General features: G+C 37.0%; 2 protein-coding genes across 6 annotated transcripts in view; one reads left to right on the plus strand and one right to left on the minus strand.

Moving 5' to 3' along the window:
- The window catches only part of CB1H4orf46 (chromosome B1 C4orf46 homolog), an 87360-nt gene that overhangs the window by 22815 nt on the left and 50441 nt on the right, over window positions 1-14104 (plus strand). The window lies entirely within an intron of this gene.
- The window catches only part of RXFP1 (relaxin family peptide receptor 1), a 131871-nt gene that overhangs the window by 10245 nt on the left and 107522 nt on the right, over window positions 1-14104 (minus strand). For 2 of the 3 annotated variants that reach the window (XM_042935175.1, XM_042935177.1), the window contains 3 exons: window positions 9021-9092; window positions 6033-6104; window positions 2161-2232 (listed from right to left, as the gene is read on the minus strand). In XM_042935175.1, the coding sequence (XP_042791109.1) occupies window positions 2161-2232; window positions 6033-6104; window positions 9021-9092 (216 nt within the window). The remainder of the gene's footprint in view (window positions 1-2160; window positions 2233-6032; window positions 6105-9020; window positions 9093-14104) is intronic. The other variant, XM_042935178.1, reaches the window with a different exon arrangement.

Here is a 14104-nt window from a genome sequence, read left to right on the forward strand (position 1 = left end):
AAACTCTAAAGCTTGCATGCTCAGGCACACGTGCGCGCATGCTCGCACACACACACACACACACACACACACACACACACACACACAACTGTTAGAACTTATAATGAAATTCAGAAAAGCTGCCAAATGCAAAACCATCACACAAAAATTGAATGTGTTTCTTTACACTAACAATGAACAATCCAAAAAAGGAATTCAAAAGATAATTCCATTTACAATAGCATTGGAAGAATAAAATACTTAGGAATAAACTTAACCAAAGAAGTGAAAGACTTGACTTTGAAAGTACAGTGTTGCAGAAACAAATTTAAAAAGATACCAGTAAATGGAAAGACATTCTATGTTTATGGATTAGAAGACTTAATGTTGTAAAGATGTCAATACTCCCCAAAGTGACCCACAGATTCAGTGCAATCTCTATCAAAATCCTAATATATTTTGTAGAGATAGAAAAATCCATTCTGAAATTTGCATGAAATCTCAAGGGACCTTGAATAGCTAAAGCAACTTTGAAAAAGAAGAACAAAATCGGAGGCTTCACACTTCCTAATTTCAAAACTTATTATAAAGCTACAGTAATCAGAACAATGTGGTACTGTTACAAAGACAGGCATATAGACCAGTGCAGTAGGATAGAGAGCACAGGGATAAACCCTTGTATATACGGTCAAGTGATTTTCAACAAGTGCACCAAGACTATTTAATGGGAAAAGGACAGTCTTCAACAAATGGTGCTGGGAAAAACAGATGGCTATTCACATACAAAAGAATGAACTTAGAACCATACCTTACATCATGTATAAAATTAACTGAAAATGGATGAAAGACATAAATATAAAAGCTAGAACTATAAAACTCTTACAAGAAAACATAGGGGAAAAGCTTCAGGACATTGGATTAAGCATTATTCTTGTATATGACACCAAAAGCATAGGCAACAACAACAACAAAACAGAAAAATTGGACTACATCTAAATTAAAAACTTCAGTGTGTCAAAGGAGACCATCAACAGAGTGGAGAGGCAATTTACAGAATATAGAAGAAAGTATTTGTAAATCATATATTGAAAAGGATTTAATATCTAAAATACATAAAGAATTCCTATAATTCAACACCAAAAAACAACCCAATTTAAAAAATAGGCAAAAGACTTGAAAAGACATTTCTTCAAAGAAGATATATGGCCAATAAGTCCATGAAAAGGTGCTCAGCATCACTAACCATTAGGGAAATGAAAATCAAAACCACAATGAGATATCATTTCACATCCATTAGGATGGCTATTATCCAAAAAAGTGTTGTTGAAGACGTAGAGAAATTGGAATTCTTGTGCACTACTAGTGGGAATGTAAAATGGTGTAGCTGCTTGGAAAACAGTATGTTGTTTCCTTAAAAAATTAAAAATAGAATTACCGTATGATCCAGCAATTTTACTTCTGGGGCTATATACTGAAAAGGATTGAAAGAAAGGTCTCAAACAGGGATTTGTACACCCATGTTCATAGCAGTATTACTCACAATAGCTAAAAGGTGGGAGGAACTCAAGTGTCCATGAATGGGTGAATGAATAAACACAATGTTTATGTTTATATGTGTATATATGTGTATCTCTCTCTCTCTCTCTCTCTCTCTCTCTCTCTATATATATATATATATATATATATATATATATATATATATATACATACATATACACACACACACACACACAATGAATTATTTAGAATAGTATTATTACTAATTAATGCTATTATTCAGAGTAATAACCAGAAATTCTGACACATGCTACAACAAGTATGAACCTTGAAGACATTATATTAAGTGAAATTAGCCAGTCACAAAAGCTTAAATATTGAATGATTCCACCTAATGGGTACCTACAGTAGTCAAATTAATAAATACAGAAGAGAGATGTCAGTCAGGGGAGGTGATGGGGAGATATTGTTTTATAGGTACGGAGTATCAGTTTGGGAGGATGAAAAAGTTCTGGAGATGGAAGTGATAGTTGTATAACAATATGAATGTACGTAATGCCACTGAACTGTACATTTAAAAATGGTTAAACTGGTAAATTTTATGTTATAGATATTATTACAATTAAAAAAATAAAAGAAATTAAAAATAGAGAAATCAAGTGACAAAATTAGTATCAGTCTTACAATTGTGAGAGCTCCTTCAGATCCTTAAATACTTGCGGTGGAAGATTCTCAATCTTATTACTTCCTAAATCCCTAGAGAAATAATTGCAACCATGTCATATTATTTTCTTAAGACTTTATTGATTGTACTGCAATTTGTTAGGGAACCATTATACAACTTTAAACAGTGCTATTAGTGAGTTATATTAATTACCAGAAGTCTAAACGTTTTAAAAAAAGGAGTATAACAGGAAAATATAAGAATAACCCATTTCGTAACTTTTTCAGAGACAAATGCTTGATGGTATTTGATCTTATCCCAACAGATCCAATTTTCTAATTTAATTAATATATGTGTTGTGCCTCTTTTCCCCTTTCCTTCATTCCCTTCAACCTTTTGCGTTAGAGCAGTAGTATAATTTGGAGCCTTAATTTTTTCATTTGCTTGGGTTTATTATGATTACCAAATGGAAGTGATTCTTGTGGGGTCAAGCATCTTTCACAGGTGACATGCATGGGATCTCATATGCTCTTGGGGCAGGATACTTTGGGTGTATGTGTAGAAGTTGGGCTGCCTAGCATAGTATGACCTTGTAGTTTAGTATGACCTTGTAAGAATCGTTTTTTTGTTTTATTTTATTTTTTAAATTTATTTATTTTGAGAGAGAGAGAGAAAGCGGGCAGGGGATGGGCACAGAGAGAGAGGAGAGAGAGAGAGAATCCCAAGCAGTCTCAACACCGTGAGCGCAGAGCCAATGTGGGGCTCAAACTCACGAACTGTGAGATGATGATCTGAGCCGAAACCAAGAGTTGGATGCTCAACTGACTGAGCCACCCAGGAGCCCCTGTAAGAAGGGTTGTGAAGGTAACAGATCTTGTGGTAGCTTTGGTGGTGGCAGCACTCATGAAAAAGGTTCAGATTCTTCTAAACAAGATAACATTTCAATAGGTTTTAGTTCTCCAAAGTGATCAAGAGATGCTAAGATAAAGCCTAACCACTTTCCCTACCCATCTCCAAATCCTATTAGTTGCCACAAGGAAAAGTAGGAGAATGTATGTATTTGTTACATGAGTTGGAGTGCTTATAAATCAAAAGTGAGATTATTCAACTTTGAAGGGCATGATAGTTTTAGATTTGAGGTTCTTTAAGACTTATTGATTGATTGATTGATTGATATTTTTGAGAGATAGAGAAACAGAGTGCTCATGGGGGAGGGGCAGGAGAGAGGGAGACATAGAATCTGAAGGAGGCTTCAGGCTCTGAGCTGTCAGCACAAAGCCCAACTTGGGGCTAGAACTCACAAACTGCGAGATCAGGACCTGAGCTGAGGTCGGCTCCTTAACTGACTGAGCCATCCAGGTGCCCCTAGAACCACCCATTTTAAACCATTGCCTCTTAGAAAACATGCCATTTTCATCCTTGGAAATCGGATTTTTCAAGCCAGTGTTTAACATGGGATTCAGCAGGCTTTTGGTAGGACTAATGATTCGTCTTGGTTATGCTCTCTGCAGGTTTTCTTGCTCATTCCTTTACCCCTGAACCTGGATTAGCACTGGTTGTGGACTTCACTGTTTGTGTTTCATGTTCCCTGCTGGTTATTGATACTCACATAGAACCTGCACCTTAATGTCACCATGAAAGTTAGGATTTGGAGAATTGCTTTCTTTTTTTTTTTTTATAAATTTTTTTTTAATGTTTATTCATTTTTGAGAGACAGAGAGAGACAGAGCATGAGTGGGGAAGGGGCAGAGAGAGAGGGAGATGCAGAATCCGAAGCAGGCTCCAGGCTCTGAGCTGTCAGCACAGAGCCCGATGCGGGGCTCGAACTCACAAACTGTGGGATCATGACCTGAGCCGAAGTTGGGCGCTCAACCGATGGAGCTACCCAGGCGCCCCTGGAGAATTGCTTTCTGATACTCACACAGTGGTTGCAAGTAGGATAAAACAAGGAAAAGTATGGATCCCATGACTAACTTATATTTTAATACCTAGATAATAACTTTGGACCACCTGTTTGCATGTCTCCTTAGTATTGAGAATAAAATAATTTCCTATTTACTGATGATGTGGTTCAGTTGCCAGATTCCAAGAGTTGTTATAAAACTTGCTTGGGTCTAATACCTATTGAGATTTTCTTGCACATTTAGTGAATGATTGCTACTGCCTACCAAAAAATGTTTCATTTCAAAAAAATGAAAAAATTGGGGGTTTCAATGGCTTGTTTATTGATGTTTTCAAGCAGAATGCGGCATATAAATTACCTCCATCTGTCTCAGTATGTAGGTAAGGTATCCAGAGAAACATTCTAGTTTACATTCTTTAGTTTTTTTATGGAAAAGTTTTAATAACTTAATGTTCTGCCCAGCTTATTGTCAAAACATGTTGATGTGTCCACAATCCAGATTCTTTCCAGAAAACACAAAACCAAACTACAGCTGATCCTTGAACAATGTGGAGGTTAGGGGTGCTGACCGCCTTACCCCTATGCAGTTGAAAATCCACATATAACTTTTGACTTCCCCAGAACTTAACTACTAATAGCCTACTGTTGCCCAGAGGCCTTACTGATAACATAAACAGTGAATTAACACATATTTTGTATGTTATATGTATTATATACTGTATTCTTTCAATAAAGGAAGCTAGAAAAAAATAAAGTGTTATTAAGAAAGTCATAAGGAAGAGAACATACATTTACAGTTCTGTGCTGTATTTACTGAAAAAAATCCAGGTACAAATGGACCATCACAGTTCAGACCTATGTTGTTTAAGGGTCAACCGTAGTTGTTAGCTCAAACTTTAGCAAAAATCCAATTGAGAAAATTAATACTAAAACATAAAAAAATTGTCCGAAGAACACGGACTTCATCCATTGCTCAATATATATTTTATTCTGACAATCAGCTACTATGTGCTTGGGCCACAAAGCTTTGGTTTATCAGAGAGTTGTTTTTAATACTCTTTGGAATTCTGTCATTGATCTTAAAAAAGGGACATTATAAATAGCTGATTCAACTTATGTCTCTCTTCTATTATTATAGGCTGGGATGTTATCCAAGGATGTCTGATTTCTTTTGGATCCAAGATTATCTTTTGTTTCCAGAATTAGCAAAGTATGTCTTTTTTTTTTTTTTTAACATTTATTTATTTTTGAGACAGAGAGAGACAAAGCGTGAAGTGGGAGGGTCAGAGAGAGGGAGACACAGAATCTGAAACAGGTTCCAGGCTCTGAGCTGTCAGCACAGAGCCCGACATGGGGCTCGAACTCACAGACTGCGAGATCGTGACCTGAGCTGAAGTCGGCCGCTTAACCGACTGAGCCACCCAGGCGCCCCTGTCTTTTTGTTTTAAGGTCTCTGAATCCTAACTCTTTAGGAAACTTAAAAACAAATGTGCTGTTCCTCTCTAGCAATGGGACAGAGGATGTATTTTATTTATTAATTTTACCCTGACTTTATTATTTAGCTATGTTTCCTTTATCTCCTTTTCCTTGGGGCACCTGGGTGGCTGAGTCAGTGAAGCATCTGACTCCAGTTCAGGTCGTTATCTCGTGGTTTGTGAGTTCGAGCCCTGCATCTGGCTTGCTGATGTCAGCATAGACCCCGCTTTGGATCATATGTCCTCCTCTGTCTCTGCCCCTCCCTTGCTCATGCTGTCTCTCTCAAAAATAAAAGAAAAAAAAAATCTCATTTTCCTCAATACTTATTTTATATATATTTTAAAGTGTATTTTTCTAAGCTGTCTGAGTTCATTTATGGTTCAAAGTGTATACAGATAGTGCTAGGAAAAGAGATAAATATTTCTCAAATGTATAAAAGCATATATATGTAACAAGTGTGAACTAAAACAATAGAAAGAAAAGTCTTATCAATATATGCATAATCAAACTTACAGTTCATCTAGCTTTTGTAGAGGTGCAAAAGTATTTTCACTTAGATGATTAATTTTGTTTTTCCTCATTACCCTGAAAGTAAAAAGAAAAATATGTTGTAGCTCTTTGAGGTAAGTGATAAATGAGTTTTTGGAGAGAGGATTAACAGCCTAAAAAAAGGAAATAATTATATATAGTGATTTGCACATCAAGTATCTTGTAGTATGATAAATTACCCAGTCTTGTTTTAGTCTTAAATTTCTCAAAATTTTTAATGATGAAAAAAAATTATTTGATTTTTTAAGTGAGGTAGGGAAGAATTCTGCAAGGGAGTTAGTGAAAACTTCAACGCTTGAGAAAACAGACTGAATATCATGCAACCGAGAGCACAGGGAGCTGTTATAGAACTGCCTCTTCTCCAGCCTGTATCGCATGTCTCTCTAACAGAATACCCTGCACACAAGCACTCACACACATTGGAGTTGATGTGATTTAGAGCGGAGTTACCTAAGGAAGTGTAATCTAAGCTGGACCAATTCAGAAGATCTCTAGTTTGGGATGTTGAATCAGACTGTATATAATTCTTGACCAGTTCATTTCTATCTTTCTTTTATTTCTTCTTTCTTTCTTTCTTTCTTTCTTTCTTTCTTTCTTTCTTTCTTTCAAGTTTATTTATTTTTGAGAGAGAGAGAGACAGAGTGCAAGCAGGGGAGATGGAGAGAGAGAGATAGAGAGAGAGAGAGAGAGAGAGAGAGAGAGAGAGAGAGAGAGAGAATCCAAAGCAGGCTCCAGGCTCTGAGCTGTCAGCACAGAGCCCGATGCAGGGCTCAAACCCTCAAACTGTGAGATCATGACTTGAGCTGAAGTTGGATGCTTAACAGACTGAGCCACCCAGGCACCCCTTGATTCATTTCTGCACTGATCTTATGTGTTCTGAATGTTTCCAATTCTTTAAACATTGTGAGGCACGACCCTGGAGGTTGGTCTTGTCCCATCCTAAAGTATTTATTTCCTCTCAGCTCTCCAAATCATTATCATCTCCTGCCAGGATCTCTAGACCAGAAAAGAGCAAGCACCTGCCAAGAGGAAATTCACAAATGATATCTTCACAAAGAGGCTTCTTTAAAAACAAATACAAGTAGAACAACAAAGAAGTTGTAAGTTTTTCAAATATCTATTTGGTCTATGGCCTTTAGTTGCAATTTGGTTTCCTTTGGGCAGTTAGTAGGAACTGTTTTTTGCATGACTGATATATAAGCATCCTGCACCCGAAGACTGCTGAGCTCATTGCACAAGAGTTAAACATCTCAGTGACCTGAACCCATTGGAATGGGGGGAGCATACTGGAGAAAAAATTATTGTATCAGTGGTAACTATTGCATTGCCTGTACACAGGAGTCCTAGTCTTTTGGTTTCTAGTATGGATTTCTAGATGGATTCTAGTGTGGTTTCCAGATGGATTCTAGTATAATGGTTTTCAAACTTTTCCCATGGTAACTACACTTAAAAAAATGCATTTTACGTTGGGACACGACAAACACCCACACAAGCCAAGATTTATAAAACAATACATTTAATGATCCAAATTGTGCTGCGACATTTTTACCCAATTCAATTCAACTTTCATTAAAAAAGCTAATCAGGGGCGCCTGGGTGGCGCAGTCGGTTAAGCGTCCGACTTCAGCCAGGTCACGATCTCGCGGTCTGTGAGTTCGAGCCCCGCGTCAGGCTCTGGGCTGATGGCTCGGAGCCTGGAGCCTGTTTCCGATTCTGTGTCTCCCTCTCTCTCTGCCCCTCCCCCGTTCATGCTCTGTCTCTCTCTGTCCCAAAAATAAATAAAAAAATGTTGAAAAAAAAAAAAAATTTGGGGCGCCTGGGTGGCGCAGTCGGTTAAGCGTCCGACTTCAGCCAGGTCACGATCTCGCGGTCCGTGAGTTCGAGCCCCGCGTCAGGCTCTGGGCTGATGGCTCGGAGCCTGGAGCCTGTTTCCGATTCTGTGTCTCCCTCTCTCTCTGCCCCTCCCCCGTTCATGCTCTGTCTCTCTCTGTCCCAAAAATAATAAAAAAAAAAAAAAAAAAAAAAAAAAAGCTAATCAGGAGGTACCATATTGCTTTCATCATCCACTTGTGAGTTTGAACCCACAGTTTGAAAAACACTGATCTGAGAAACTGTAAATGAGGCAGTTGTGTTTTCATATTGCAAGACACCTCAGCATCCTTCACTTTCATGGGAAAAGCCATGTGAATTTAAAATAGGCCAATAGGGGCGCTTGGGTGGCTTAGCTCATTAAGCGTCTGATTCAGCTCAGGTCACTATCTCACATTCTGTGAGTTCGAGCCTTGCGTCTGGCTCTGTGCTGACAGCTCAGAGCCTGGACCTGATTCAGATTCTGTGTCTCCCTCTCTCTCTGCCCCTCTGCCATGAGCACTCTGTCCCTTTCTCTCTCTCAAAAGTAAATAAACATTAAAATAAATAAATAAATAAAAATAGGCCAGAGAGGCAGATGGAGAAATTATACCCAGTAACATTCTAGAGTTTATCTTGGTGTCCACAATTATAGCGTTAGAGGTGCAGACATTCTGCAGTGTTTTAAAAAAATTTAGTTGTAATGCAATTTGTCCCCACAATCTTTACAGTAATAATTTGCAAAGGGCAAACATTCTTACAGAATACGACTAATTTGGTGTTTCTCAAACTGAGATCCAAGGAGAGATTTTAGGTGGTCTGTGAACATTTCTTTCCATTAAAGTGGGTATCACTTAAGTTCGAGAAAAACAGGTCTCAAATAATACAGTACCGTTGCGATGATCCATGTTATGTTGTGAATCTTTGTTAAGCTTGGTTTGAACTCCAATAATTTTGCCAATATGCTTCAGTTTCAGAAAATTTTAAGTCATCAGTGAACATTTGCCATAATTACTGTGCATGTTTATGCTAACTTATGTTCACATAAATGATTCATTTTGTTTGTAAAGAGATAGGCCATCAAAAGGATAAAACACTACTTACAAAACAGTTAAATTACTGCAGGAAATAAAAGTCAAATTTCTTAAATTATGGATATGGTTGCCTTCAAAGTCCCTGAAACATAAAAACAAAAATAATAAAGCTAAATTTTAATCATAGAAATAAATTGATCAAGAATTATTTGATTTCTAATAAAATATCTTTTTTTCACATACTGTTTGTTTCATATAGATTCTCATATGTAGCCACTTACATAATAGCTGAAATAATATATATATGTAATGCTTCTTTTTCTGTGTTCATAGTAAAAATGTTTTGAGTCATATCTGTATCATATGTTCATATAGGCACATATGTTATCCTGAGAAATGTGAAGAGAATGAGAAGTCAAATTAAAAAACTTTGTTATGATAAATATCCACTTAACAGACATTTAATAGTGATCTGTATTAAACATCTGTCTAGAGGGTTACCAATAGCATTCCTCTAAGTGGGGTGACCCTATTTGCTACACTCTGTCGAAGATTTTATTATCCTGCTGCCAAAAAAATATTTCACCTCTAACTCCCTTGCCTAAACACCCCCTGGAAAAAATCTCAATAGCATTTTACCACTGAGAACACCACTGTTTGCTTTATTGTATTGCCACACAAGCCAATGCTATCCTTGGCTTTACAATTTCTAATTCAGGGAGATCAGTGTAGACCCTACTTACACTCCCTTGCTGTGTGATGCTATGTCACCATCAGAAGTCTGGTCTGAGCAGTGAAACTTGTCAAAAAACTTATGTTTAGTGTCTCTTCTTCATGGTAATCATGAAAGCATCCTTTTATTGCCCGTCTTTTATCTTATTGTTAGGTTTATCGTGGAAGTTTGTAGGAAAGAGTTAGCTGAGGTTAGGGATATACTTTCAGGAATAAATACTTGTCCTTAAATCTACTCTGTCTACCCCAACACTTAGTTTACTCTTCACCATATAATATAGAGCTATTCAAGAATAATTGTGACGAAAGTATATGAGCTGAAGTGTGACACAGCTACTAAAATCTGCAGGGGAAACATGGGTAGCATTAAAAGAAGTACCTATATTCTGCTGGCTAGGTCACATGTGGGAAAATTGGTTCTATTTTGGGCATTGCAATAAAAATAAATGTTAACAAATCAAGGAATATTTGAACAATCTGGAAGACCAAGATGTAAGGGGTTTAGAAACCAAGTCAGTTGAGGAAAAGGGTGTATTTGTAATGGAAAAGGGCGAAATAAGAGAGATATATTTGAAGTCAGGCTGTAGAAGATATTATAGGGTTCTCCTATGTTGCATCAGATTGCAAAATTAGATTTTCTGGTTGAATGACACAAAATATTTAAAGTTCAACCTCACAATCTATAGTGTCTAGAGAATAAGCTTTTTATCACTACAGATATTTAGCAGAGGAAATATACTGTAATTCAAGAATTTTGTAGATAGGATTTCTGTACTATACAGAATATTACATTAAGTCTTAAATCTTGATTCTAGGTCATCCTTCTAAAGAAAAATTCTACTAATCTATTAAATTGGAAATTAAGTGCTTATGGTACTGCTTTTTTTGGTCATCAGCTTTGGTCTAAGCTTTTGGTCGCTCACAATATATATTGTCAGTAACAGAGACTGTCCATTTCTTTCCTCTTTTACTGTCATTACCACAAGTCTGCCACCAGATGGTGATGCTCTCTTAAGTCTCACACAGTATTCTTAAGGTGAGTTGATAACACTTTTCTTGTTAGCTACTATTGTAACTTTCTTTTTCCTATTAAGCGAACAAAAGCATTTAAGTTAGTATTAATTCATCATTGGTATAAATCAGTAAGAGGTACACATCGAGCCATAAATTAGGGACTTTTGACTAAATTGTTAGTTTAATTTTGAGTTTATTTTAACATTTATTTGGGAATTTGTTTTGGCTTTCTTCCCACAATTAGAGGTTTTTATCCTTGATACACAGGGATCTGGTTTGAGGCATACAAATCTGCTTCTTGTTCCTTAGCTCCAAGCTCTAAGGGAGCTGACAAGGAGTGTTTTCATTACTTTATGTCTAGATTACTTTTCCAACTTAATGAGCCTCTGATTCTACCCATTTAATTTTTTCCCTTTATACATTGTCATTAAGTTTGGCTAATCTGGTCATTGGTTGAAAGTGAAAATATGGTTCTTTGATCTGAAGAACAACAAAAACAAAACCCCAAAGCATCAACAATCTTGGCTGTTTCTTCTCAACTTCCTCTCTTATCCCCTAGAATGTAGTGGCATTCTAAACACGCAAATCTCGTAAACCTCTGCTTCCTCCCCTACCTTCCAAAACCTTTCTGGCTCCTGTTTCATGGAGAAAACTGAGGTGATGAAGCGGGGAGAAGCCCTTGACCTTCTGCCCAACATCTACAAACTTACCTGTATATGCACCTGGTCTCCTTCTAGTCTCAAGAGGAAGAGATGACCCTTCTCCTGCTTTAGGCTAATCCCTCCATCTGTTTTCTTGAGTTTGGCTTATGTATGTGTATGTCCTAAAATATATGGTCAATTTTGGTGAATGTTCTTTGGACATTCTTTGCTTTCAGGTTTATTTCTATCAGAATTAGGTGCAGGCACATATAACAGACACCCAACTATAACAGCATAAATACACAACTACTGTTAAGCAGTCCAGGGCTAGTATGGTAGTTTTACAAAGTTGTTAGAAACATCTTTCATATTCACTGTTTACATGCCCTTGTCTTCATGGTCCAGGGTGATGCTAAGCTTGAGCCATCATATCTACGTTTTCTGGATAGCGAAAGAGAGGAAGGGGCTGCCTTTTTCTTTTTAGGGAGATTCCCCAGAAGTCCACATGATACTTCTTCCACATCATTAATTAGAGCTTAGTCATGTGGTTACATCAAGATGCAGGGAAGTCTGGGAATGTAGTATTTTAGCTGAGCACACTGATGTCCCAAATAGATCAGTTCTGTTATTGAGAAGTACATTGCACTTTGATATACATCAATTAGAGTTAGTTCATTATGTTATTTAGTTCTTCATATATCCCTTTTGGTTATACTTGATATTTCACGGATGAAAAGAGGTGGATTATTATGTCTTATTCCTTGTGTATGCCTGTTATTCCCTTTGGTTACTATATGAATTATTTGGTGGACATATACTTATAATGTAATGCCTTTTATTAGAAATTGCACCCTGTTGGGGCGCCTGGGTGGCTCAGTCGGTTAAGTGTCCAGCTTTGGCTGAGGTCATGAACTCACGGCTTGTGGGTTTGAGCTCCTCTTTGGGCTCTGTGCTGACAGCTCAGAGCCCGGAGCCTGCTTCATATTCTGTCTCCATCTCTCTCTCTTGCCCCCCCCCTGCTTGTGCACTATCTCTCTCTCTCAAATATAAATAAACATGAAAAAGATAATAAAAAAAAAGAAATTGTACATTGTAGCATTTAAATGAACTTAGTGTTGCTTAATGCAAATTGGCCAGAATTTTATTTATTTAGATAAAAAATATGATCCCTGCTTTTTAAATTTTGATTTGCATCTACATGGAATACTTTAGGCCAGCCTTTTATTTTTGATCTTTCTTAATCACTTAGATATAGTTTTTTGTTTGTTTTTTTTTTGTAAACAGCGCTGAATTAGGTTTTGTTTTGTGAGCCAATTTGAAAATCTCTTTTTCTTTTCAATAGGTAAGTTAAGCCCACTTAAGTTTATTGATATGACTAATATATCTGACTTAAGTCTTCTATTTAAAAATCTTACTGTGTGGTGGTGTGCCTGGGTGGCTCAGTCGGTTAAGCATCTGACTCTTGATTGTGGCTCAGGTCATGACCTCATGAGTTCGTGATCTCATGATCTCACGATCTCATTCATCCAGCACCGTGGTGGGCTCTGTACTGAGAGTGCCAAGGCTGCTTGGTATTTCTCTCTCCCTTCCTCTCTGCCCCTCCCTTGCTTGCACATGCACATGCACGTGCGCTCACTCTCTCAAAAATAAACACTAAAAAAATTTAAAAATATTACTATATGGTTTTATAGGTTAAAAAGCTTTCAACAAATATAAAAACTCTTGGGGTGCCTGGGTGGTTCAGTCAGTGGAGCGTCCGACTTTGGCTCAGGTCGTGATCTTGCGGTTCATGGGTTCGGGCCCTGAGTCGGGCTCTGTCCGGATAGCTCAGAGCCCGGAGCCTGCTTCGGATTCTGTGTTTCCCTCTCTCTCTGCCCCTCCCCCACACGCGCTCTGTCTCTCTCTGCCTCTCAAAAATAAAGAAAACTAATTAAAAATTTTTTTAACAAATAAAAACTCTTAATATTTAGAAAGATTTGTATATTCTATTGGTTATATTTATAATGATAATTTTACCCAATACAATCTTTCTTTCTTCTTTTTTTTTTTAAGTGTTTATTTATATTTGAGAGAGAGAGAGGGAGTGAACCTGAGTAGGGTAGGGGCAGAGAGAGAGGGAAACAGAGGATCTGAAGCAGGCTCTGCACTGACAATAGAGAGTCTGATGTTGGGCTCGAACTCACGAATCATGAGATTATGACCTGAGTCCGAGTCAGGTGCTTAATGGACTGAGTCACCCAGGCACTTTCTTAGAGAATAACAATATTTATTAATTTCCTATAATAAGAAATGATAAAATGAGTATATATTATTTTCCTTTCTGCTCTTTTACTTCTCTCCCACCATATGATTTTGATCAGTTATATGCTTTTTATTAATGTTCACCTTAGGAATCTTTCACCTTAGGAATATCAAATATCTGCATTTTAGTGGATTTGTTGGTTTTAACTGGTGTCTTATGACTCCTAGTTAGTTTTCTTTATACTTCTGTGGTTATCATCTTAATCATTTTGAAACTGTTTACTCATTTAAGATTATTAGTATGTCTTCTTGCTGAATTGACCCTTTTATCATTATGTGATATACCTCTTTATCCTTTGTTATAGTCCCTGTTCTAAAGTCCATTTTTTTTCAGTATTATTTTGTAGATGATAAAGTTCCTTCTCATCAGTAGAAAGGGAGCAATGTTGTTTTGCAGTTCTATATCCTAAGCATAATATTGTTGGAATAGAATTGTAATACATGTCTCTTCGATGACTTTTTCTTT

This window comes from Panthera leo, chromosome B1 (assembly GCF_018350215.1).
Source record: "Panthera leo isolate Ple1 chromosome B1, P.leo_Ple1_pat1.1, whole genome shotgun sequence".
In the NCBI taxonomy this organism is placed as follows: Eukaryota; Metazoa; Chordata; class Mammalia; order Carnivora; family Felidae; genus Panthera; species Panthera leo.